General features: G+C 37.9%; 1 protein-coding gene across 3 annotated transcripts in view; it reads left to right on the forward strand.

The window, feature by feature from the left end:
- ZNF148 (zinc finger protein 148) overlaps nucleotides 1-17,550 on the forward strand; it is a 39,146-nt gene extending 21,596 nt beyond the window's left edge. For 2 of the 3 annotated variants that reach the window (XM_064156672.1, XM_064156661.1), the window contains exons 2-7: nucleotides 1,525-1,870; nucleotides 3,043-3,168; nucleotides 6,225-6,348; nucleotides 7,050-7,133; nucleotides 12,928-13,046; nucleotides 13,725-17,550. In XM_064156672.1, coding sequence (XP_064012742.1) covers nucleotides 1,541-1,870; nucleotides 3,043-3,168; nucleotides 6,225-6,348; nucleotides 7,050-7,133; nucleotides 12,928-13,046; nucleotides 13,725-15,314 — 2,373 coding nt within the window. In that variant the 5' untranslated portion in view covers nucleotides 1,525-1,540 and the 3' untranslated portion in view covers nucleotides 15,315-17,550. The remainder of the gene's footprint in view (nucleotides 1-1,524; nucleotides 1,871-3,042; nucleotides 3,169-6,224; nucleotides 6,349-7,049; nucleotides 7,134-12,927; nucleotides 13,047-13,724) is intronic. The other variant, XM_064156681.1, reaches the window with a different exon arrangement.
- Nucleotides 17,551-27,868: the final 10,318 nt, after the last annotated feature.

The following is a 27,868-nucleotide window of genomic DNA, read 5'->3' on the forward strand; positions in this document are numbered from 1 at the left end:
TTGGAATATTATGATTATATGTCTATTTGTGTACCATAAGTCAATGTAATGGTATTGCTATTCATGACTTGAACTAGCAATAGAACCAGGGGACACAGTCTCAAGTTGTGCCAGGGTAGGTATAGGCTGGATATTAGGAAGAAGTTCTTCACAGAGAGAGTGATTTCCCATTGGAATGGGCTGCCCAGGGAGGTGGTGGAGGCACCATCCCTGGGGGTCTTCAAGAAAAGCCTGGATGAGGCACTTAGTGCCATGGTCTAGTTGATTGGTTAGGGCTGGGTGCTAGGTTGGACTGGATGATCTTGGAGGTCTCTTCCAACCTGGTTGATTCTATGATTCTACTATTTCTTGACTAATGCCTCTGTTGAGGCAGTGTGACAGTGAATATCTTTTTTGTAAACTGGTTTGACCTCTCTACAGTATTTAGTTGACATACATCTTCAGCCAAAAAGTTGTGTTTTCATAGAACAGTTTAGGTTGGAAAAGACCTTAAAGATCATGTAGTTCCAACCCTCTGCTGTGGGCAGGGTCACCTTCTATTAGACTAAGTTGCTCAAATTTGTCTGTATCCAACCCAGCCTTGAGTGCTTCCAGGGATTGGGGCATCCACAGCCTCTCTGGGCTACCTGCTCCAGTGTCTCAACACCCTCACAGTGAAGAATTTCTTCCTGATATTTTCAGTATGAAACCCTTACCTCTTGTCCTATCACTACACTCCCAGATAAAGAGTCTCTTCCCATCTTTCCTCCAGGCTCCTTCAAAGTTCTGGAAGGCTGCTACAAGGTCTTCCTGGAGCCTTTTGTTCTTCAGGCTGTACAACCCTGACTCTATCAACCTGTCCTTGTAGGAGAGATGTTCCAGCCCTCTGAGCATATTTGTGACCTATCCCTGGATGCACTCCCACAGGTCCATGTTATGCTGGGGGCCTCCAGAACTAGACTCTGTACTCCAGGTGGGCGTCTTGTGAGTTTGGAATAGATGGGCAGAATCTTCTTCTTGGCCTGCCAGCCATGCTTCTTTTGATGCAGCTGGGTTTTCTTTCACTTGTAGATATTGAGATAAACCAGTAGCTACAGTATGCCCTGGGGTATCAGCAGTGAAAGGGCACTTAAAGGACAAGGAAGTAGGGAGAGCAGGACCGATATGAAAGAGGCATTTGTGAAAGACAGTCAAAATGGAAAGAGGGAACAAAATTAAAAGGCCAAACAGGATAAAACCAGTTTTCCAAAGAATAGGAAGGAGGAATGAGATTTAATTACCCTTTTTTTGCCAATAATCACAGGGCACTTTGATTTGAAACTTTTTGTTTGAAGGTGTTCAATTGTGTGTACATGTGCATGTGTGTGAAAAGACAATCTTTTAATGTTGAACCAAGCTATCAAACTTTTTGCTTTCATCTGGATGTTTTAGGAGTGCTTGTGTGTGTGCAGAGTACTGAATGAGTTCTTACAAAATGTTATTAAGTAAAAACTTAAAAGCAAGAGAACCAATCATAGATGTTTACTGTTAAAACTTTCTTTGTAGGTTATTGCACTTAAGAATGAACATTGAAGACAAGCTGGGAGGATTATTTCTTAAATGTGGTGGCATAGACCAAATGCAGTCATCCAGGGCTATGGTAGGGATGGGTGCAGTATCTGACCAGTCCGGAGTGTCGGGAGAACGGCAAGAATCAGTGCTTCAAGATCGGACTATGGCACACCAAGAAATTCTCGCCACAGATGAAGTGTTACAGGAGAGTGAACTTCGACAGCAAGAGATGATTTCTCATGATGAACTCATGGTCCATGAGGAGACGGTAAAAAATGATGATGACATGGATACGCAAGATAGACTTCCTCAAGGGCTGCAGTATGCTGTTAACGTCCCTGTAAGCAATCTCTTTGTGAAATATATGAGAAGTTACTAGGAAGCTTGATCTGGTAGTCTAATCCTACTCTGGCAAGAATCTATTAATTGCTTGTTTAGATTCTAATATATCAAAATATTTATGAATGGATGCTATTTATGAAAATGTCTTTTGCCTCTGGCTGTGGATAGATTTTGCCAATGAAGTTGTAATCTTAAGTATCTGTTTTACACATATTTTATTAAGCAGGCTGTTACTATAGAATTAATGCGTTAAAATGTGCGCTTTTAAATATATTTAATGTTCAAGGGCAACTGCAAAGCAGAATAAATAGCATTATTAGAAGGTGCATATTGGCTATGCCTTTCATAGTGCTATTTAGTTTCTTTTGCTATAGGAAGCATCTTGTATGTTTGCAAAGTATGTGGACGCTTAGCAATTGCATTCACACTGCAGGTTGGACTGTGACACTTCATACATGACCATAAATATGCCCCTCCTCGATACCTCAGCATTCCCAAAGAGATTATAGATGACTTCCTTTTGAAAACAGAGCATCTGTTTCAACATCATCACTGTTACCCTTCAAACATAAAGGATAATTACCAGGACTTTAGATAGACTTACCCACGAAGAATAATCTTCAGAAAGGTAGCATTATTAAAACACTACTCTGTTAGCTCTAGATCAGGTGGTTCAGGTGTTAGAAAAAAAATCTGAGTTTCATGCTTTTTATTAAGGTTTACAGGTCAAGATTTTTTTTTTATTTTTGAGAAAAACTTCATTAGTACTGTTCCTTTTTTCTTAAAGAGTACTTCTGTCTTAAATTATTATAATAAACTATTCCTTTAAATCATGCATTGACAACTAGGTATGAAAAAGCTGAATGGTTTTACAAATGGAAGTGATTTTAATATAAGAACTGATCTCAAAATCACCACAGGTCAGAAGGAGAACAGACCTTGGAAGATGAACGAAAGGATACATCAAAATGTCACTGTAGAAATTAACGATGCCCTTTTTATTTACGATACTTACTATTCCTTTCACTTAAATTTCTGAAAGAATGAAGCCACAAGATAATTCCCTCAGAAAAGGTTTTCTGTTTCAGCAGTTTGTCATCTTCTAAAATTGAAAAATTGCTTTTCTGTAGTGAGAACCTTACCTGAAACTGGCACTTGGTATCTTAACAGATCAGTGTAAAGCAAGAAATTACCTTTACTGATGCATCTGAACAACAGAAACGAGACAAAAAACAAATACGAGAGCCAGTAGATTTGCAGAAAAAGAAGAAAAGAAAACAGCGTTCACCAGCAAAAGTAAGACATTGATTTGGCAAAACCAAGATTAAAAGAACCTGAAGATTTGGTTGACTATGACTAATTTCAGTATCATTTGAAGTAGTTAGGCTGGAAATTGTTTGTTTGCTCAGTAAAGATGCAGTTCTGAAGTTCACCAGAGACCCAAACCAAAACCTGATATAACAGTGTTTTTTTTTTCTTTGAACTCTCTTTAACAACATGAACCCTTGACATATTTTAACATCTGTCTCTTCAGGCAGTTCTCTCTCCAAATATTTTTTTGAAAATTATGACTCAGTAGCTTTGTAGACAATTTATAAATCATTACTCTGTATCTATCTAATAACAGTTGTGCTTTTCTGTGAGCCTGATAACTTTATATGCTTCATGCATAGTAGTGAATTTTTTTTAAAGAAGAAATCTAAAATGGTAGTTTTGAAAAGCCTAAAAAGTTTACTAATCTATATATAAAAAAAAATTACCAGTAGGGAATATTCCTGTGGTCATAATCATCTTCATTTATGTATCTATTTCTATCAAAAGATTATTACCATAGCTGCTGGTTTGTTACTTCAAAATTTGTTTTGTAGATCCATTCATGAAGAATATGTATCCCTGTATGTCTGAAAACAATTTTCTTCTATTGAGAAGCACTTCAGATAAAACCAGAATCATTTCACCTTACGAGGTAGCAGTGTTATATCTTCTAGTAATTCCCCAAATCATTATTAATCTTCAAACTTAAAACAGAGCATATACAGGCTGCTCCGATAGGCAAAAACCACTTGTGTGTTATCACACAGCGGCATTAAAATAAGCCTACTCTGAAATCAACACAGGCTGAGTATACATTGAAGGAAGTCACCCTAACACCAAGAAACAGATGATTCTATGATCAAGAAAAAGTCCAAAACCTCCTTTTTTTTCTTTTTTTTTCTTTTTTTTGTGTGTGTGTCCTCTTCAATGTACGCTCAGATCAGGTTGCACCTGTAGTATTTTTGGGAAATTGTGAAATTGTTTCAGATTGGATGTGGAAGCAAGTTCCAAATCCTGTGCATCAAGATCCTTCACCCTTTAGTAGAAAAAAAAAGAGATGTAGGTTGACTAGGTCCAGAGATCACTTCCATGGAAACATGGCAAGGTAGGAGAGGCATGTGTGTCTCTCTTTACAGACATGTACTTGCATGCTTCCTCTAATCTTTCAGTCTGTCAGTGTTAGGCTTTTGAGATGACAAAAGACTGAAAAATGGTCAGGAGAATCATTAAACAGGTTCCTTTCCACTCTCTCTTCCCCTTTTTTCAAACTGATCAGAGCAGAAAGGCAGAAAGAAGCTGAAGGCCTGACATAGGTGAGAGCCTACTGCAGTGTTAAGTTAGTGCTGCCAGCGTAATGGGGTGGATTTTCCATCCAACAGCAGCTGGGACTTTTACACATGGAAGTCAATTAATATACTGAAACACTCTGAATTTTATGTTGTAGTTACGTAGTCATCATACAAATAAGAAGTCATTAGCTTCTGTGAATCCTGTCTACATGTCCCTCTCCCCCACACACACGCACACATGTACACACACACACACGTGCACACACACATGCACAAGCTTTTTTTGTTGCTTTTGTTAGAAAAACTGCACCGATAGAGTTAATTTTCTTCATTTACTAGATGGAGCAACGAATAGATGCAGTATAAGAGCCCAGGTTTAGGATCAACGTGAAATGAAGTATATTTTCTACACGATTACTTAAAAATTTCAATTGAATATCTGCAAAGCATTTCCTAATCTGTGTTTAAATTTATTTGAAAGAGGCAGTCAGTGTTTCATTAGCTGTATGTTGTTCCAGAACAGTTGTTTTAATTGTCTCTATCTGTGACTTGCTGGAGCTGTAACATACCAATCTTACAAACGTATGAATGTGCTTGTCCTTCAGAGTGAATGCACAAGAATTTGTTAGCTCGAGACTTTCACTCTTGCTGAGTTTTGAAGCAGCTGAATTAAAAAATGTTTAAGTAGATCCTACAATATTTGCTTCTATTGCAGAGGTACTATTTCAGTTATTGACTCTCTCTTTCTCATCACTGTCATTATCATACAACTTAAAGCATTGTAGCTAATCAAATCGCAGACGTGCTCCCTAGCAGCTTCTATTTTTTGTTAATAAGTAGGGACTAAACTTGTTTTCTTTAAGGTTACTTAAGCTCTTCATAGTTCTGTTTGCAGTTAAGTAAGACTTTTAGAAATGTAATTTGTTTACTGATATTTTCTTATTCTCTTGCCAGAGATGTTAGAGAGCTTGGGTTTTGCTGATTTGGTTTTTGACAAACTAGAGAAAACCTGTGATAAGCTTTATGGTGCCTTTTTTTTAAATAAGTTTTTTCAGCTTTATATTAAAATAGCAGTTTTGTTTGACAGCAGAGCAGTTGAGTGTGGCAAGCTGAATTTGTCCAGGAGATAATCTAATTGTATATCAAGTGAGCAATACTTCATTGAGTGAAAACCTTGAAAAGAGAATAATAATAATGCTATGTTCTTGGTTGTTTGGCTTTGGGGTATTTGGCTTTTAAAATACAGTTTTGCCTTTGAGACTATCAGTATTAGGTAATTTCTATGACTGTCTTGGATAAGTTTTAATGCCTTTTATCAAACATTTAAAGTTATGATTTTAGAAAAGAAAGTAACTTTTCATTTTTGCTTTAAAATATGATTATCCATGGTTCAGTAGCCAGAGGTGATTTGGTTACTTTGCATCCATTCCAACAGATGGACAAAGTAAACAGTAGCCTATAACGTGACACAGCTGTGAATAGAGGATCTCTGAGTTGATTTTCCTTGAGCTGCTTTTGTCTCCATCTTGTTGAAATGTCTCTTAATATGCAACCAGATGCAAGTTGGATTGGACTGCAATTGGAACTGTATACTAAGAGCTTAACTCGTAGCTTTGTAGAAATTAGCACTGTTTAACTTGACATATTTAAATTTTCTGCATAAAAAAAAAATGTTTGTTTTTTTTTTTGTAGTTAATAAGACATCTTTAGAGGGTAGTGTGAGAACAAATTTTACTCTTTTTAAAATAGATCCTTACAATAAATGAGGATGGATCACTTGGTCCGAAAACCCACAAATCTCATGTTTGTGAGCATTGCAATGCTGCCTTTAGAACCAACTACCATTTACAGAGACATGTCTTCATTCATACAGGTACTGCTTCACTTCAAATTTGTCTTTTCTACTATATAAAGATGTTTTACTACTATGTTAAAGATGTTTTCAGCTTTATGAGAGTTTCAGTTTTTGGAGTGTAGCTAACTTGGCATCTAAGCCTAGAGATTCCATGCACCAAAGTGTCAAAAGAATACCAGACAAAAAAAAAAAGTAATCATCATATGTTTAATAAACTGAAGGCTTAATTATTACAAGGTTTCTTTTTTTTTTCTTTATCAGAAAATAATGGGTTGACTTGTAGCCTAAGTGCCCAAATTGACCCCTTTGTAAAATGTGCTCCAGCTGCTTAATTGCTTGATGAGGTATCTCTCTGATTTGGAGAAGTGACAGAGGTACTTACCGTTATCATAGCTTGCCAGTATCCTGAATGCAGTGTTATGCTAGCATCATGGTTGATCCTGTTTGTGAGGGAATTATGGCCATTTCAGATCAGTCTTCTGTGCTAGTCTTAATGTGACCCTTAGGATCATGGGAAGAATTCTGCAGTTCATGTACACAGTAAGGCAAATGTGGGTTGTTATTTTTTTTGTTTGGGTTTTTTTTTTCCTGTTAGAGTATTTTTGGAATTTGCTCAGATGCTGTTCTTTTAATAGACATCTTAATATTCCTCAAAAGTAGTTATCAGAAACAACAGTGTGCAGTTACTAACTCATGGATGTGGAATTATATTGTTCAAGGTGAAAAACCATTTCAGTGCAGTCAGTGCGACATGCGTTTCATACAGAAGTACCTGCTACAGAGGCATGAGAAGATTCATACTGGTGAGTATATAGTGCCTTGAGTATCTTTACTGGCGTGCTTAAAAACTGTTTCCTTAACTCAGGCAGCATTCCTGGTAATAAGTTTGCAGCCTAAAACCCTGTTTTAGTTTGGTTTAAATTAACAGATGTTATGAAACTTGAAAAAAATAAATCAGTTTTGTGCTTTCAACTTGTTCCACTTTTCCTTGGCTGTGAGGTGAGCATAAACTCTAGTAAGCAGATCTGAAAGTAGTGTTCTATAAATAACCCTAGAGTAGCAAATCCTGAAGTTTGTGCATTCATGAAAGTCAAGGTTTGTTAAGCAATTCTGTCTTTAGTTGTATCAAGTTAATTCAGGCAGTGGGAACTTCCAAATTACATTTCATTAGATTTATTTATTTACTTACTTATTTGTTTAGGAATTTGATGGAAAAGTGCCAGGACTAAAATGGCCAAAATGCCTAACCCCAAAGGTATTAGTATCAGCTTTACTTTTCTCCTGCCCCTTCTAATTAAAAAAAAATAAGAAATTAAGGTTTAATTCAGAAGTGTTTCAAAAATAAGAGCCTTAGTTTAAAAATCTGTGATATAGGTCATATAAGGCCCTAAGTTTGAAGCCAAAGAGAGGTAAAGTTTGTACATGTTTATTTTTATCTTCTTGCACCGCACAAAACCACATTCTTGAACAGGTTTGGCTTCATTGGGTTTTTGGCATTTTGGTGCATGGCCTTTCAATCCCTCTTTAAATATTTTGTAATATAGTCCCTTTGGACTAGATGCCAATTTCTCAGCCTCTTTTTCAGAAAAGCAGAGCTGTTGAATGTGCACAGTGTTTCTTGGCTGTAGCATTTAAATGGATATGGAAGCTACTAACACGCAGTGCAGTGTGTGCATGTGTAAGAGTGAGAAAAAACTCCACAAAATTAATTTTCAGAGCAGTGTACAGGGAGTTACATGCACAAATGCCCTCTTGTTTATGGGATTTTTGTATCCTACGTTGCCATGAGTCCAGACTAAGTAGGTTTCCTTCAGCCAGGCAGCCACAGAAGAGTCTTCCATTCTTCTGTCCAGTGTCTTTGTTCTGCTCCTAGTCTTTCCTCGGGCTTTGAATTGGTGAACCATGCTGCCTCTACTTTGTGCAGATACCATTCTTGAAAAGAATGCTCATTCATTCTCTCCCATCTATCTGCCCAACCCCTCCTGCCCAAAAGGCAAAAATTTTAAGTGCAGTCTTCACATTTTTTTGAAATTTGTTTTGTTGTTTGTTTGTTTTTTTTAATGAGGATTATTCCCCATACATGGCTTTGAAAATGAAAGTCTGGGCAATGTAGTTAATTCAGACTTGACTGCAAACATTTTATAAATGGATTTAATTATCTTTTAAAACTCAGCTTCTAACTTTAATGAGAATTCTGTGTTGATTGTAAGCTAGGGAGGGAGGGAGTGAGTGGTGGTGGTGGGGCTGCAGGTTTTTTGCCAGTTCTTATATATGTATAGGTCTTTGTTCAGCAGAGAAAAGGGTGCCTAAATTTAAACAAATTAACCACGTTGTTATCTGACTTTTTAAGGTAACCATGTTTTCTTCCTTTCCTCATCATCCTGAGGTATAGTTTGGTTGTTTCTCATAAAATCAAAGGCAGTGCTTTTGTTTAAATTGCTGAATTGTGGGTGACTTCCTTGGTGACAACTAGTAGGTGGTTAGGAGAAAACATCCAAGACCCAGCTTCTGGGAGTGGAAAAAACTTTTTTGAAGTCTGCTCAGTTAGCAAGTATTTGATTAATGCTTAATTTTTGGCTTGGCTCAGTTACAGTATAGCTAATTTGCATTCTACATACCTGTCTGTGCTTTCACTGCCACGTGATAATAACCACTGCTGGGCCTTAGCTGTCTGTGTAGTTACTCTGTTGTTTAGGACTGCACAATTGAACCCATCCAGAGAAGCTGAATTTCCAGCTTGCTTCTCTCACCAGAAAATGAGCAGTGTTTTAGAAGTCAACGAAAGCTCTCTTTGTATTATTCATACCCTTTTAAGAACTACTCCTTATAAATACAGTACTTACACTTTTTTCTCTTCATTTTGCATTTTTATCTCTGTGAATGACCACTTTTAGAACTAGCTTTTGCGCAGTGTTCAAAACACTGATGAAAAGGACACTTCACAATCTTTTAAAGATGTTTATCAATTTTGTTTTTCAATTTATTTTAAGCCAATTGAAGACAGTGATAATGCTAAGAATCCCCATTTTATACCAGTTACAAGCCCTGAATTTGCAGGTGCTCCAGCTAGTTCTGGCATGATCTGAATTCAGTTCAAATGAAATGTTACAAGGGAGTTAGGAATCAATCAATGAACAGCCTTATTCAGTGTAAATAATTAAATAGTTGCATCTAAAAGCAGACATTGCATTAATATAAAATTCACTTACTAGAAATAATAGTAGAGGAGGACAGCAGGGCTAGAACCCTGCTGCTAAACTTGTCACTGATGACACAGAAAATCACCATTTCACTTGTAAGAGATGGAAGAGTCATTGGTACACAAATATTTTCACGCTTTGAGTTTACTAGGCTCATGGAGATGCTGAATGTTGTTTTTTTCCCCCAAATATGTCTGCTTTCTTTTTGCTTAGAGATGTTTTTCTCTATACCTTGACCATTCACGCATTCTTGTGTCCTAATTCTGTAACCCACCCTATGTTCCATTTTAAACAGGAAAAAATGAGATAACATTAAAAAAAAAATAAAGCATCATTTGGTCTACCAATTCAGGCATCTTATTATTCACTCATGTTGCCCCCCTCTCCTATATTTTTTTCTGTCTTAGGCAAAATAGAAGTTATAATATACCAGTTTGGATTATAAAATGCCTGGAAGCTTATATTTGTTACAGCTTTCACACTGTATTTGTGTGACACTCTATAAATTATTCTTTTGCTCATTTTTATTAGATTTCCAACACAGGCACAAATTATTGTATTTTAAAATTTTTGCCTTCTTAAAACCCCATTTATTTATTTATTTATTTATTCATTTATTCATTCATTCATTCTACTTCTGATTCTTTACCACTTGCCAGGAAAATATGTCCTGGATTCTCCCTGCTTTAGGAAAAGGTTGTTACTAGTGATGATTTGCCATAGATCCTGTTTGAAAAGTAGAACAAAACTGCAGAAGGCATCTGAATTTTCAGGCTTCTGCTAGGGAGAAATTATTATAAGAAGCATATCTTCATGTTAATTTTTAATCTTTCTCTAGCATTATCTCCCATATGAAGATTAAAGCAAAAATTAAGTAGGGTATCAGTATTATGAGGTATTTCTTAATCTTTCTTCCAGAGTACTCTGTAGTTATATTAAAAAATAGAATTTTCTGTGTTAGGTTGAGTAATTCAAGGATAGCATCCCCAGACTTTTCTTCCTGTTGAGACATGCCCAGAGGTGTCTTCCTGTGCATTCTCAATGTCTCTAAAATAGCTGAACCCCCTTTGGCCCGATTTTAAGCCATGAAATGGAAGTAGGTAGCTGGAAAAGTCTTCTGCCAGCAAATAGCCAGCTTGAGTAGACAAATGTTAAGAAACTGTGTAATCATTCATTTACAGAAATGAGTAAAAGGCCGAAGGTAAGTATATTAGTGAAGTGTTCTGCGTTTCCTAATATAGTAGGCTCCATAGAAGGCTGTTCAGAGCTACAAGAAGACTAAGCTGCCTTGTTTCTCTGACTTAGTTTTGGCTTCTCTAAGGCTCAGGATAGTTTTCATCCCAAACAGATGCTCTTTTCTCTAAAACAAGTCTAAGTGTGAAAGCAAACTCCCAGACAACATAAGGAGAGTTGTTTGAAGCAGTGATTTAAAAGAAACACAAAGTAGAATAGTGGAGCAAAGGGAAAGAAAACAAGGATTAAGTAGTTGTCTTTGTAAATGGAAGCATTCCCATGTATTAAACAAGAACAAGATTAAATGTCTTGCCTCATCTTTAAAAGTGAAGACAAGGATTGAAATTTGATTCAGAAAGTCTCAATAGACTTGTTGCAAGTAAAACATCATAGTAGTAGGAGTGCCTAATGAATAAAGATAACATGAGAAATTAAACTCCAGTTTGAAAGTTAATAAATAATCCAGAGAGGAGGATTTCCTTATAGACATTAAGAGAGGATTATATGACAGGTGTTACAATTTAGAAAGGGTGCTGAAAAAAACAAAATTTTATGGTGATTATTAATAAGCAATAAATGGTAGAAGTTATTCTCCAACTAAATACAAAGAAAGAGGTAGAATGCTGAGGTTGTGAGTCTGTAGAAAAATAATGGATTGAAGATGAAAGATCCTAGGTAATATGATGCAGGAGAAAATAAACTGAAATAATTTCATCCAAATAAGGGATTGACTGAGAGGTAAGAGTCAAGAGTTGGAAATAGGACATAAGCTTATAAAGACAGAGATTTACAAATTGCTTTGAATTAAGAAGGCTGAAACTCTGGGCATTAATGATCTGACTAGGATGAAATGTGTAGGTGAAACAGATATTTTCCCTTCTAGTTTCTATAAATGCTGCTATGTTATTTTAAGACACTGTATTTCCATTGGTAGGAGGAATGGAATATAAACACTTCTAAGTAATAACGCAAAAGTTACAAACCTTTTTGATAATTATTAGTAATAAATTAATAAAATTAGTTCATAAAATATTTTTTAAAGAGTAAAACTACCTCAGAAAAAATAGAAATAGTCTACATATTTATGGAAATAAAAGGTAGATGGTTCTATCCCAGAAGTCCATGCAGTACATATCCAGCATAAAGAGGATGTTGACAGGCACTGCTAAGGCAATCCCTGATCTGTCAGCTCAGAAGATTTTATAGTAACTGTTAAGAGGGGAATGATCACTGTTGTTCAAGCTGTATTCTCTTCAATAATAGTGAGCTAACAGTGTTCAGCAAAACTAACTTTTTGAATGCACATGGAATTTTTAGGTCTTGTCAAGGAAATCTAGAAAGTAAAAACATCAGAGAGAAGATGTAAGGCAAAAGTTAAAAGAAATAAAAATAGAGTTCCTCCATGTTCTGAAAGAATCATTGCAGGGCTTCTTTGTGAGGAAAAAATAAGAGGAGAACTAAAGGTGAGTTCAGGGCAATGGATGGTAGCTGAACTAATATTTCATGAAAGTAAAATACCAAGAGCAAAACAACCAAACAGAAGAACCAGTAAGCATGCAAATAGTGATTCAGCTATGGAAGATTCTTGTTTTCAGCTTAATTTTTAAAAATAAAATAATTTTCAATTGTTACTGTTTTAAAAGAAATGTAAATTTAGGTTCCAGCCAAAATAGATTTTTTTCTGTCAGAGCATACAGATAAAGGGAAAGAATATAAAAGAAAAACAGAAAAATATTAAATTTAAAGAGCTTGGAAATGCATAAATCTCCTGTAGTAAGGATGGGTTTGAGTTAATGAGTTGGTGAGAGAATTGAGATATTTTTATGCAAATGCCTGACCCCCAAAAAATATGTAGTTGAGGAAGGCTAACTTTGCAGTTCTTAATTTGTTAAAGATAGATAACCTCTCCTACCTTAGAAAGAGGGTAAGAATTTGGTTTTAAAGATGGTTGTAGGTTTTTGGTCTAAAGGCTTAAAATAATTTTGAGGCATCAGCTACTGAACATTGGGAAAATAGTGCTGTGAGCAAGCCCTGTGCTGTTTTTAGTTGCAACAGACTAAATCTTTTTTAATTCTTATAGAAAATGTACTATTTGATGTGGTAACTGTATGGAAGAACATTGGTTTACTTTTCTAGTTTAACATTGCTACATGTTCTTCATCAGGGGAAAAGCCATTTCGTTGCGATGAGTGTGGTATGAGGTTTATCCAGAAGTATCACATGGAAAGGCACAAAAGAACTCACAGCGGAGAGAAGCCTTACCAGTGTGAATATTGTTTGCAGGTAAGAGGACTTTGTGAAGTCTTTCCCAGTTGAAAAACATAACACCAGTCAATTTTCAAGTAGCCCAGACAGGACTTTTCTCCAGGTGTTGTAGTCACATGCATGCAAGTAATGAATGAGTTATTTTCAGTTTTGGTGCATAGGTGGAGCAGGGTCACAACTGTCTGTACTTGGGTTTATCGATTAATATGCTGTTGTGTGCCACTTTGTTAGAAATTGGTAAATTGGATGAATCATCAAGTTAATTTGTTATCAAAAAGAAACCATAGAATCATAGAATGGTTTGGGTTGGAAGGGACCTCCAAAGGTCATTAGAATCACAGAATGGTTTGGATTGGAAGGGACCTCCAAAGGTCCAACCCCCCTGCAGTGAGCAGGAGAATCCTCCACTAGATCAGGTTGCCCAGAGCCCTGTCAAGCCTGACCTGGATTGTCTCCAAGGATGTGGCTTCAACTACCTTCTTGGGCAACCTGTTCCAGTGTTCACCCTCATGGTAAAGACTTTCTTCCTAAGGTCCAACTTGAATGTCCTCTTCTCTGATTAAAACCATTGCCCCTCATCCACACCTTTGTTAAGAGTCCCTCTCCAGCCATCCTGTAGGTCTCCTTCAGCTGGTGGAGGTACTTTTCATTCTAATACATTCATTTTTCTATAATAATAATGACAATATTTTGCAGTATTTCTCCAGGACTGACCGTGTGTTGAAACATAAACGTATGTGCCACGAGAACCGCGACAAGAAACCGAACAGAAGTGCCACCAAAGTTGGCTTTTTGCCATCAGAGGAAGATTCTGGTTTCTCCACGCCGATGAAAGACAGCTCCTTGCCAAAGAAGAAAAGGCAGAAATCAGAGAAATCAAAATCTGGAGATAAGGAAGGTATGGATAAATCAGAACAGAAGAAGGACAAAAATGACTATTTGCCTTTGTACTCTTCTAGTACTAAAGTAAAAGATGAATACATGGTAGCGGAATACGCTGTGGAGATGCCACATTCTTCGGTGAGCGGAACGCACTTAGAAGAAGCAAATTCTGGAGAAATACACCCACCTAAGCTCGTTCTCAAAAAAGTTAACAGCAAGAGGAGTCTGAAACAGCCACTTGAGCAGAGTCAAACCATTTCACCTTTATCTACATATGAAGACAACAAGGTTTCAAAGTATGCCTTTGATCTTGTGGATAAGCAAAGTTTACTGGACTCTGAAGGTAATGCTGACATCGATCAAGTTGACACATTACAGGAAGGGCCCAGTAAACCTGTACACAGCAGCACTAATTATGATGATGCAATGCAATTTTTAAAGAAAAAGAGGTATCTACAAGCAGCTACTAATAACAGAGAGTATGCCTTGAATGTAAGTACCATAGCATCTCAACCTTCAGTAACACAGGCAGCTGTGGCCAGCGTCATTGATGAAACGGCTACAGCCTCAATATTAGACACACAGGCGCTGAATGTTGAAATTAAGGGTAACCACGACAAAAACGTCATTCCAGATGAGGTACTGCAAACTCTGTTGGATCATTATTCTCACAAGGCTAATGGACAACACGAGATATCTTTCAGTGTGGCTGACACTGAGGTGACCTCCAGTATATCAATCAATTCTTCTGAAGTGTCTGAGGTCACTCAGTCTGAGACAGTTGGAACAAGCTCTCAAGCTTCCTCATCAGATAAAGCTAGTATGTTACAGGAATATTCAAAATTTTTGCAGCAAGCTTTGGACAGAACTAGCCAAAATGATGCCTATTTGAACAACCCGAGCCTTAATTTTGTGACTGATAACCAGACTCTTACAACACAGCCAGCATTTCCTTCCATGGAGAAGGTCTACACATCTATACCTGTCAACAGCTTTCGATCAGGAATGAACTCTCCACTAAGAACAACTCCAGACAAGTCTCATTTTGGACTAATGGTTGGTGACTCGCAGCACCCTTTTCCCTTTTCAGGTGATGAGGCAAATCATTCTTCTTCCTCCTCTACACAGGACTTCTTGGATCAAGTAACTTCTCAGAAGAAAGCAGAGGCACAACCTGTTCATCAAGCATATCAAATTAGCTCTTTTGAGCAGCCCTTTAGAGCTCAGTACCATGGGGCAAGAGCTGGAATATCATCTCAGTTTAGCACTGCCAATGGACAGGTGAACCTTCGGGGACCAGGGACAAGTGCTGACTTCCCAGAATTTCCCTTGGTGAATGTAAACGATAGCAGAGCTGGGATGACTTCTTCACCTGATGCCACAACAGGCCAGACTTTTGGCTAAGAAATCTTTGTAAATAATATTGGCACTTTAGAACACATTTGTCAAAAGAGGGTTGCTCTGTATAAGATGGAGTTCTGTACAGCTTTTAAGAGCGCTACGTTAAAAGCAAGCTGATATTAGCAAGACCAATAACTGCTTCTTTCTTTTTTTCTGATTTTTTTTTGGGGGGGGTTTGGTTGGTTGTTGTTTTTTTTTTTTGGTTGTTTGGGTTTTGGTTTTGTTTTTTTTTTTTTTGCCTAGTCAACAGTCATTGAACTGCCTAATGTTGGTGACCCTATCAAAGGCAGTTTATTATTCACTTGTTTGAATCCAGACAATATTTTACCTTCTATGAAATTTTAAATAAAATCCCCAGGTAAGACTTTACCCCAGTTTCCTCACTGGTATCCTTGTACACTTTTTGGGAGGACAGTTTATTGTTTGATACTATTCATACTGTCATTTCCAAGCTTGTCAGCATAGTCATTGCTCTTCAGCAGGGAATCAACGCGTACTAAACACACAGAATAAACAAGTTTCAAAATCAAGCAAATAGGCCTTTAAAAGATGACATTTTCTAGGAAAATAATCTTTCTTCTATCTCTTTCAAAAATAATTTTAGACCATGTGCCCTTTATTCCTGCTTTGAATTACCTATGAGTTGTGTTTGGAGGAAGAAATGAATTCTGATAGACTAACTACTATTTAAAAGTCTAATTAATGTAAAACACTTTAAACACTGTTTTTTTTGTTAAGCAAAATGCCTAACTGCTAAAGCCTTTACTTCATTCCTGGAGTAATGTGTATTTCTTTGTACCCAGATGTAACTTTTTAATGACTTTTTGACACGCAGATACCAAGATGTTGAAGTTTTAGTTAAAGTCCTCTGTTCCCCGTTGCATAATGCTTACACAAACTGCGTATTCCAAGGTTTAAAAGCTTAATTGTACCTTACCCTACATATTCATGATAATTAACACAGAGCACTTAGACAACTTGATAGTTTTTGGTTTCTCGAAAAGTAAAACCCCTCTTTAGGGTTTGATACGGTTGCGTCATTTTCATCTCATACAGCTCCAGTAATTCTTTCCAGTTTTCTCGCGATTGGGTATCCTTAGCTTCTCTAAAAACTGTTTTAATTCTTTAATGCCTAGCATTTTGGCAGTTCAGATCATTAAATTTATCAAAGTCTCCCTGAAAGCTGAAGAAGTGGGCATTCAAGTTCCCTATCTTTTTAGTGTTTGCTTAGTGAAAGTCATTACGATTTTACCAACCAAAAAATAGTGCTAGTCAACAGGATTTCTTCTCTTTTCTTTTTCTGGCATAGGCAAGAGTGATCAGAGGTTTTTGTTGCATTTCACAGTATAAATAAACTACAAAGTTTATCCCTGTACCATGAATATGGGTTTTTTAATAGTACTTTGTCTTGAAGTATACAGTATGGTACGATAAGTAGTTCTGTGTGCATTTTTAAGGTGGTAAGATTTGAGTAGCATAACTATTGTGTAGTTTAATTTAACAAGTTACAGGTTTTTGAACTGTATGTTCATTCTATTGCACCTTCCCTAAAGGGACACTGTCTGGTAGTTTAAGGCAGTTTAAGCCTGATGTGGGCTGATTAACCAGGGAGAAAAAAACAAACAAACAAACCACACACACATGTCTATGTATAGGTATGTATGTATATGGTGATTTTTACTTTAAAAATAGGATTGCGTACATCCTCTGACAGCACTATTGCTAGCTGGTATCCCTCAGATGAAGCCATCAGCTAGGAGAAAAGACTGTGTCTCGAGGGGCCACAATACCTTCTGTCCTTTAAGAAAGGACATGCAACATTTCCCATCTCTTTCCAAAGCAGTAGCAATATTTTTCTAGATCTTCATTACTAGGAAACCAATCCCACTCTGTCTCCTTTCCCTTACGGTAGCACAATTACAGCACTGACTTCACCTGGTACAGCTGAGGGAGAAAGTGCATTGATTATCCATAGCTTGCTTTATATGTTCACAAAAAAATGCAATTTATGTAAACTTCTAACTTGATACTTCTGTATAAGAAAACAAGTTCTGGTTTAATCATTGACCCTGTGTGTAATATAGGAAGCCGTTTCGGCGTGCTATGGTTAATGGTAATTTTGTCTAATACTTGGCCCTGTGTTAAGAAGAATGAACATCAAGGAAGGAAAGTAAATTCCTTATGGATTATTAATGATACATGTAAAGAAAAATTTTTGGAAAGAATATTTTTAAACTGATTCATGTCTCTCTGTTGTTCTTTTTTTCCTTTACGGCTGGTTTGGGTTTTGTGACTTGCCATTCTATGTTGCACAGACATAATACATACGTCTCTTGTATCCCAGGAAGCCACCTCTTGTAATGCATGTTTTGGTTTCAGTATATTTCATTTTCATGACATCCTAGCTTGTGCTGCCTGAATAATACCGTGTTGGCATCTTTGTTCTGACATCCTCCTGTTGCAAGTAGATGGCCATTAATAGTAGTATTGGTTAAATACAACAAGCAGCAAAGGCTATTTTTGTTTTTTTTTTTTTTTAAATTAAAAAGGCTAAATTATTACTACTCTTCTCTGGCACCGTAGGGAGGCAAGAGGAATAAAGCCTCTCCCTAAGAAGATTGACTCAGCTCTCTTTAAAAAAGTAGTAGGAGAGGGTAGCTCTTACTCCATGCCATCTTCACACATAGGAATCACTGCTTGGGTGCATAAGAGAGCAAGCTATTGCACAGAGTGAAGGGACTTCTCTTCCCTGGAGCAAAGGGAGAATTGTCTGAGCAACTGTTATTCCTAATGTCATAGCGCATTCCTTAGCCTGCAGCTGAGCCATTGCAGCCTTAGGACAGGTTGTGAAGTCGCCATCCGGCCCACAGGGACTATTTCATAGGCTACTCCCACGTGTACAATTAAGGCAGTGGTGTGAGTAGATGATCCACTGATGCTTGGAGCTTTCTCTGCTGGAGGAGTTAACCAAATATACTGCATTATTTCCTGAGTACCTGCCTTTTCATTCTGGAATCAGTATTGCTGTAGTTCTGGGAGGATTTGACCATGTAAAAGCTCTTGCTTGTTTAATAATTAAGTTATTTAACAATATTTTCCATTGCTCATGTTTTGCTGCTTCTTTTAATCTTCTACAGATGCAGACTTTTCATTTTGATTTGGTCAGTGTTGATTTTTGTTTGTTTGTTTTCCATATATGTCTGGCAAAAAGTGACTTTGTTTTTGTCTTCTGTCTTGTACTGATATTGTTCAGTCGGTCAGCACGAGGTGAGCGTTTCTATTCCGCAGAGCTAACAACAGACGTTCTTACTTAAAGGCCATGCAGGCACTAAGTAAGTGTGTGTGTGTGTGTACACAAGGTGGAATTTTTTGGGGATATCTCCTAGTGATAGAGCAATGGTAATTTTTTTTAAAAGAGGAAATTGCTGACATTTATTACCAAATTATATATATATACACAATACCTGTGTGTGTATACATATATATATATATATTTGCACATATTAATAGGCCATATTTGGGTCCTGAACTACTTGACAGTGTCCCTTTTAGCATGAATCCTTTGATATGTTTTACCATTAATATAACAGACAATGAAGGAATCAGCTTGTAATGGTATACTAATAGGCATTTGCATTTTTCTTAATTTGATTTGAGAATGAATTAATCATAAATTACAAGGTTTGGGGAGAAGGATTAACCATGTGTATTACTGTATGTTGGTTTACAAATAACATCAAAACGATTTAAATTGGATGATAAAGGAACTATGTTTATGATCTCGTGTCTCCTAGTGTTGTCTTTAGGAAAATTGTGTTTCAAGAAGAAAATAGAATGAGAAAGTATTCATGTGAAATAACACTTGTGTTATTTTTATAATGTACTTGTCAGGATTTTTGGATGACTTTTAGGAGCTTTTCATTGTTAACTGAGAAGTACAGTAAAATCTTGCTAATTCGCTGACCGCTCATCAGGGCATCCCCTAGGTTTATACATCCCCCATGGTCTCTCCCCCACCTCTCTGCAATGGTCTAAAAAGTTCTGTAGTGAGGTCTCCCGTTAGTAACACTGTACTACTTCACCCGAGTATACTGCAGAATCCTTAGGAGTATACTGGGAGCTACAAGAAGTATTGAAAACTAAATTGCAGTTGTCAAAATAAATGAACAAAGTGCATTTTGTGACGTGACATCCTTGCTTCTATTGCCTGCTTCTTCACTACTTTCAAATTTGTCATTTGTAAAGGGTTTCTAAGGCACTGCTGCGAATTATTTGGGTTCTACTGTAACTTTTGAAGTTTATTCTGAAGTATTCATGTTCTCCTGTGGAAACTTTCCACTTGGACAGATACCTTATATTCCATGCTTGTTCAAAATATTTTTATAGTGTTTGCATCCTATGTAGTATCTCTTTGAAATGAAGCAGAATATTTGGATGAGTCCTCTCTGAATTTTGCAGCTAATGGATTACTTTATGTACCTACATTTCCTAACTAAATTTTCTTGGTTTTGAAAGCTTTGACTTTTAAATTTGATTTTTTAAAATTTTTTTTTTAAGTCTTCTTTGCTTCCTTATTTCAATACCGTTACAAATTGCAGGGAAAGTGCTGATGCTCCTGGGAGTCCCATTTGGAAGTTTTAACAGGCAGAAATAGCTTCTGCAGTCGGTACCAGTACACATGTGAACTTTCAAATTACATGGCTGGTACTGAAGCAAACGAGTTAAGGTCACAGTTTCCTGGTGTTAAATGTTTTACTAAACTGAAGCCTTGTAACTTTGAAAGTTCATTCAGCTTACGGTAATGCATGTTTATGTTAGGCGTGTAATGCATTTAGCTAAAACTCACTTTGCAAAGGACAAGTACTAAGAAAGTATTTACTGCTGATGAAAAGAAATGTCTTCAAAGTTTTTAAACTTTCCTTCAGCTGTAAATTGCTTCATGTCAGGGAAATAAATTTGTAGTCGCTTTTGCTCTACTCTGCATATAAAAACTTGTTTCCTTTTTAAAATGACAACTTTTGGTAGGAAACACAAACTGAGGCAAGCAAACATTTCTAAGAGTTGTTTCTTGCTTTCCTTAATCCAATGGATGGAAAGGTAATATTGTGTAAACAACATTGTTTTATTTTTTTATGCAATATCATGCTGTAAATATGATTTATCAAATAAGGATGTACCTATGATTGAATCTTTGATTCTACACAGCTAGAGTTTATATATAAATATAAATGTGTCTTGACAATCAAGGACTTATGTCAGTCTTCCTTTATAACGTTTCTTATTGTTATGCATTCCATTTGTTTGACTTGAGTATTTGTATTGTCTGTAAAGTATGTAATGTTTTTATAGCTTGTTTGAAAACAAACAAACAAACACAGAAAGAAAAAGCCTGTAAATACCTACGGACTGATCACAGTACCGCTCTGTTGGAAGGCATATGATGATGTACTGTTTGTAAGCAATAATACAGGACAGTGCTGACTTTACAAGTAGCATAAGGATAAGTTCCAAAAAAAAATACCTTTGGGAGATAATAGCCTTGTTTGAGTTAATGAATATTCTTAATCATTTCTTTTTTTATAAATAAATTCAAATGTCCTCCTGCTGGAGTATATAACATTGTTTACACAGCACAATTTCAGTCACAGAGGGGACAGCCTTTAGATCAATGGCTTCATCCGTACACCCTTTGAGTAAGAAAGGAATGGCTTGGCTGCACTTCTGCAAGATGAGGAAGACTGCAAAAGTTGAATAGCTATGTCTCTAAGGGATGTGAGATATTATTCTGCTTCTGTGCCGATTCCTGACAATTTCTCTACTTAAGTTTGGAGTCTTTAAGTCCTGATACTGAACTGCTGAGGCTTGGGCCTCCAGTAGAAAGGAGCAGTTATCTTCTTATTTCATGTGCAGATAAACAGTGAACAACTTACAAGTCACCTCTTCCTTTGGGTTGTGTATTTTTCAAGTTACGAGCTATGAGATGATGAGATGAGTTTATTCTGATAAATAAACTAAATATCAAACTTATAGTTTGAATTGAATAGGTATTAGACTGTACAGAGCAGCGTAACTATTTGAACAGTCACTGCTTTAGAACCTCCCCTGCCCCTCCCCCCAATCCCAATTTCTAAATGTATATGACCTACATTTTATAGAAAAGGAAAAAAAAAACAGTTTTTAAATGCTAGTCATTTATATAATACGTGCTTTGAAGGATTTGCTAGTCCACTTCTGTCACTTTTAGTACACTGGTATCTTTTATATGTAATGTATGCTTTTTATTATTGTAGTAAAGCATTTCAGTAGGAGGAATTTTGCAACAGTACAAGGGGGTTGAAATTTTCATTGTCAGAAATGAATTATACTGGACTTTGTCTGTGTAATTTTTGTCTTTCTTTTTAATGCTGTCCGGAAGGGAACTTGGTATTCAATAAAGCAAGTGACCTCCTTTTATTTTGAAGGCATACTATGTAGTGCTGAATTGGATCTGGAAATCTGATGAATTTGAAGATAGAGAAATTAGTACAAAATCTAGTGTACAGAAGAAATTGTATTACCAAAAACCTGATGATATATAGCGGAACACTGTTACAGTCTTATTTCTGGCATAGTGTTATTTTTCCTGAAGTCTTTATGCCTTCTTTGTATTTCAGTTAATTAAAAAAAAAAAGAAAAGGAAAAAAAAAAATCCATACAGATGAATTTAGGATAATAGGTTTGTTTCAATGATTATGCAGTATTTCTTTATCCTAGAATCTCTATTCCGTCCCTTTATTATCAGATAAAAGACCACAACCTGAATTCCATCATTAAAAGTATGTAAATAGGTGAGAGATGGTTTTGTAGGCACCTAAAGAAGTATGAATTTGTATATTCCTTCATGTTTCTGACAGAAATCAGTATATGAGTCTTTCTTTATGCCTGTGAAATGAGGAATTTCCTGGTATCGAGAGTGTGTGTGTGTGTGTGTGCGTGCATGTACATGAATGATGATGTTTGGGCCTCATGGCAAAAATGATACAAGTATAAAAGGATTTAACATAGTTCAACACGTGACTTACATTTAATATGTAAAAGAAACATTTAAATTTCATAATTAAAAAAAAAAAAAAAAAGGACAAGAATAGTTTTGCAGGAAACAAAACTATTTGGATAGCAGGCTTGACCAAATGGATTTCTTTGGTTAAACCTGATATATTTTAAATGATTCTATTTCTGCCTTTATTTCTACCCTAGAAGCAACTTAAAATATTTTGGGAGTTACTCTTCCTGTTCATTTGACTGTGAGTGTAATTTATATCATGGTTTACAAATTGTGGCATGAAGGATTGGATTGTTTTTATCTGTATAAAACAATGAAAGATTGCTCTTTTTTTTTTTTTGGCTCTTTTTTTTTATATATACATAATCATGGTGAATGATATTGTATTCTTAGGATTGATTTATTCATTAAGTGACTTAATGAGTTTCATCACTTTTGACATTATTGTTTTCTTATGGTTAACTTAGGCTTTTGGGGGTTATAACACCCTTCTATGTATTGTGATACTAAGGGAAGTTCTGTTTTTGCTTTATTTTTAATTAAACTAATAGTTTGATAATTTATATTTGCAAATGATGCATTTTAAATGTGGTCACTTGCTGTTTGAAAAATAAAAAAATATAGAATACTGTTTTATGAATAGACTTAGCAGTATTTTTCATGTTAGACCACCTAAAAACCTCTGCTTTCCTACGGAGACAGATGAAGGCGTATCACGCGCTGTCATGCAACAACCGAAGTGAATACTTCCAGCAGTGAAATGAAATATATAACTATTTAATTTGAGACATTCAAAACTTGCTTGGGCTTTTTTCCCCCCTTTGGATCTCCTCCTTGCCTCCTTTAGTTATGGAAGTCAGAGGATCTAACCTTAATTTTAGTCCTGGTCATTTTAAAGGATTGCAGTGGAATCGCTTTAATGGAAAGCCCAAGTGTCAGAGCAGCTTTCGTTTTGTGATTTTGCTTTGCACTAGAGAGAATTTCTTAGTGCCAGCAACACTTCATGCAACTGAGAAGCAGGATTTTGGTTTAATCTCAGATCTAAGACTGGTGAACTCGATTACTTGGGATTCCAGCTCTACTGGACAACAATATGCAGCATGCACACTACATCTTTTTGTAGCATGTAGTATATGGAGTATTTGTTACATTTTTTTTTTTCTATCATTGAAGCAAATAATCACATTTATGCACTTACAAAACCAGAACTGTGACCCATGGCATTAGTTATGTGCACCTTCATTTACTAGTGTGCTAAAGGCATTGTTCTCCCTGAATCTTATGGTAGAGGACCTTTCTGATACACCCTTGATTTTTATGCAGTGCATGGATCTGTTGATTTTATTTTGTGTAGCAAGTTTTTTGTATAAGAGAACACTGTAAACAACTGCACTATACCTTTTAACGAGAAAACCTAGTGAAGCTCTCCATTAAGACTTGAGTGCTGCAGAACGAGCTGGGTGGCTCTAGGATGTCAGTGCCTCTGCTCCGTGTGGGTACAGCCCCAGTCCTAGAGCCTGCACCGTCACCACTTGGATGTTGTCCACCAGCCACTTCAGAGAACCTCTGAGCAGCAGTGCCTGCACAAAAGGAGCCTTTCATCTGGCCTTAGCCTAATGCCTTATGCCTTCTGAGGATGTTTAACCCAGATGACTGAGTATGCGTGGTGGCAGAGAAAGGGCACTCAAGAGATTTGTTCTGGTGCCTTACTCAGGGGCCAGCAGCTCTAGCATGGGTGGCTGCAGACAGTCGCAAGGTCCTAGCAGATTAAATCAGTGCAGACATTCTGAAATTGGCCTTAGGGAGGCTGCCCCTTACTCATTCCCTTTCGGCTGTGGGAGGCTATAGGCATTGCTCATAGTGCCTTTACATGCTCCTGAAGTATAGAGTGAATACAGCAGCATGACTTGGTTTCAGTATTACACCAGTGCATGTGTTTTAAAGGTGTTTCTTAAAACAGCCTGTCAAGAACTTAACATGATTCATTAACATCCAGCCAGCACAGTAGCTACTTGTAAAGGGTTCATGTTGAATAGCTCTAACTTGAGGGTGCATTGTGCAATATACCTACAAGTATATAGGGTCTGTGTGTCCTCACCCACTCTGCCTGTATTTAGCCTTGTCATGGTCGCTGACATTAGTTATGCAGATTTTTATTTGGTTTAAGTATGCAGTGGAAGGAAAAAAAAACAAACAAATAGTTTCTGATTATTTCAATACTGTGATTAAAATTGTCAAGTAGAAAAGTGATGCTGAAAAGACATCTTTCAATATTTTGATGTTTAAAAGATTTGCCATAGTCTACATTTTGTGTTGAGTGAGAAAAAGAATCCATTTAAGTAGCCTTTTTTTTTTTTTTGTTCAAGGAGAAGGAAATATTTTTTTTTCCTGTTAAAAAGACTATTTGCTTATTTAGAAGGCTTAAAAATAGTTATCTCTCTTTCTGAAATTAATTTTTTTGCACTGCACAGAAGAAACTATTTTGTATCTCCAGGGATAGGCATCACTCTCTGAAAGGGGAGAGATTTGGAGGTGGGTTGATTTAGGGAGGCAATCCAGGAGTGGTTGGTTTTCATCTGCGTTGCACTTGCCAGATAAACAGAAGATAGTTTCCTCTAGGGTATTGTTTACTATTTTGTCTGCTTTAGTTGTCAAGATACGAAGTTTAAAGAAGAGAGATTTCCATTGGAACAGGAGGTTAAACGGAGCCCTTGTGTGCTGTCCTTTCAGAAGCCAGCAGCCCTGCCCTGGCTGCTGAGGTAAGTTACCTCCTCCACAGCATTCCTTCCCCTTTCATATCAGGGCCTGTCTTTGGGTTTGTACCATCTCTGCTACAGCATCTGCTCCCAACTTTTGAAACTCGAAGTCAGTCAAACACATACATGTATGAATTGCTGGCAGAAGGGAAATAGTACAATGATTTGGTGAGATTCCATCTTAAAATGTATTTTGTGTGTATATCTTTTGCAGTCTAGACAACTACATGGCTTTTGCCAGTGTCAACAGCCATGCACATCATGTAAAAAACATGGGATCCAGTCCTTCCCTCCATTGTTTGTACTAATGATGCTTGTGTGGCCAGTAGGACAAGGGAGGTTATTCTGCCTCTGTACTCAGCAGTGGTCAGGCCACACCTTGAGTACTGTGTCCAGTTCTGGGCCCCTCAATTCAAGTGAGATGTTGAGGTGCTGGAACATGTCCAGAGAAGGGCAACAAAGCTGGTGAGAGGCCTGGAACATAAACCCTATGAGGAGAGGCTGAGGGAGCTGGGGTTGTTTAGCCTGGAGAAGAGGACGCTCAGGGGTGACCTCATTGCTGTCTACTACTACCTGAAGGGAGGCTGTAGCCAGGCGAGGGTTGGTCTCCCAGTCAACCAGCAATAGAACAAGGGGACACAGTCTCAAGTTGTGCAGGGGGAAGTATAGGCTGGATGTTAGGAGGAAGTTCTTCACAGAGAGAGTGATTGGCATTGGAATGGGCTGCCCAGGGAGGCGGTGGACTCAGCATCCCTGGAGGAGTTCAAGAAAAGCCTGGATGAGGCACTTAGTGCCATGGACTGGTTGACTGGATAGGACTGGGGGATAGGTTGGACTGGATGATCTTGGAGGTTGCTTCCAACCTGTTTGATTCTATGATTCCAATCTATGATACAAGCAGCTGGTTTTCTTTCCACTTGGAATCCATCTTCCTGAGCATGTCTGTGGGTTTTACACAGGAGATCTAAGGCATGTTGTGGCTTGGCTTTTGTTTGGCCAGTGGCTTTCAAGCCTCTCAGAGAAAAATGTGGCTGCCAGCTTTGTGCTGGTCTCTTGACATAAGTCAGTGTGTTGGCAGCAGCTTGGATATAGCTGCCTTCATTTAAAAGAGATAATTAATACCTTAGCTACACAGCCTGAGAAGTAAGTAGTAAGCCAGCCCAGCTATATGGGAGTGCAGGCTGTGCCACTGAACATGTTTTCACTTCTATTTACATACAGTCTTTTTTTGGGGGGTGTGTGTGTGGGGGGGGTTGTCTTTTTCCATGGTTTTGAATAGCAGGCCAGCTGATCCAATTGACCTGACTGTCCCACATGGCTGAAGGCAGGGCCCCTCTAATTCTGGCTGGAATCCCATGCATCTTGTGAAGATGTTTAGGGATTCCCTTCAGGAGGACCAGAAGCAGTTTCAGCTTGTCTGCTCTTCTTTGGGGTGATTTTTCCACTGGAAAATGGCATTTGAGGCAGCATTCTTCAGGGAGCACTTCCTTGTGATCATGTGCTGGTGCAGCGAGGACTGAAGGGGTTTTCCATCCCACTTCCTCGTGTCCTCCCCGTGCTGTATACAACTCCCTTATTGCTGTCTACAACTACCTGAGGGGTGGTTGTGGCCAGGGGGAGGTTGCTCTCTTCTCTCAGGTGGCCAGCACCAGAACGAGAGGACACAGCCTCAGGCTGCACCAGGGGAGGTTTAGGCTGGAGGTGAGGAGAAAGTTCTTCACTGAGAGAGTCATTGGACACTGGAATGGGCTGCCCGGGGAGGTGGTGGAGTCGCCGTCCCTGGAGCTGTTCAAGGCAGGGTTGGACGTGGCACTTGGTGCCATGGTCTAGCCTTGAGCTCTGTGGTAAAGGGTTGGACTTGATGATCTGTGAGGTCTCTTCCAATCCTAATAATACTGTGATCCTGTGTGATCATGTAAATAAAGCCCCAGGGTACAGCGTGGGCTGTGTGCTTCCCAGATTCTCTCCCTGTGACAGGGAAGCACCTGCTTGTCATGGCTGACACAGGGGGACCATACAGCTGGGGAAGAGAACGTGTTTTCTTGGATTTGCTTGGCCTTCCAAGACAGTTCCTTCACAGCTGAAAGGCAGGTTCTGCACAGAGGAAAAGAGATTTCCCTCCCACAGCTGAGGCCTGCTGGTCATTTATCCACCTTCCCAGGTCAGAGATACAGACTGAGTGACCACCTCTGGCTTCTTCCTGTTCCTGTGATGACTTTGATTCATCCTCATCCCTTGCCAGATGAGTTGCTTCTCTCCTATGTTTTTTCTACCATGCTGATAGTGGCACAGGCTGGTTCACTGGTACAGCTGCCATGCCTGTTGGCCTGTGTGTAGGCTCGGAGGCCTTCTCTTGCCCCTGAGCTTTCTAAACAGTGATGAGAGGGCTTCAACAGGCATGGGCCAGGTCCCAACATATTGCAGTGGTTTCTGTCTCTCGGGAATGTCCAGGCTGAGAACATAACGTTTCCCAAACATGTCACCAGCTTGTCAGGACTTTGCATTTACTCAGGGTGCAGTTTATTCACTGTACATGCTCTGTGTGTACGTGGAAGTCAGCTTGCACATTGCTGTGTTTGGCAACTGAGGAAGATGGTGCTAAGGTATGTGATAATTAACATCCATTCCACTAAGAATCCACATTTCATGGGATGTCCCAGGTCAGTAGATGCTTTAAATGTGCACCTTCTCTTGCTGGCCAATCTCTGTGCTGCTACTTTCCCTGCTTCTGGGATCCACATTTGTATCTTTGATACATC

The sequence above is a fragment of the Pogoniulus pusillus genome, chromosome 2, assembly GCF_015220805.1.
Source record: "Pogoniulus pusillus isolate bPogPus1 chromosome 2, bPogPus1.pri, whole genome shotgun sequence".
In the NCBI taxonomy this organism is placed as follows: Eukaryota; Metazoa; Chordata; class Aves; order Piciformes; family Lybiidae; genus Pogoniulus; species Pogoniulus pusillus.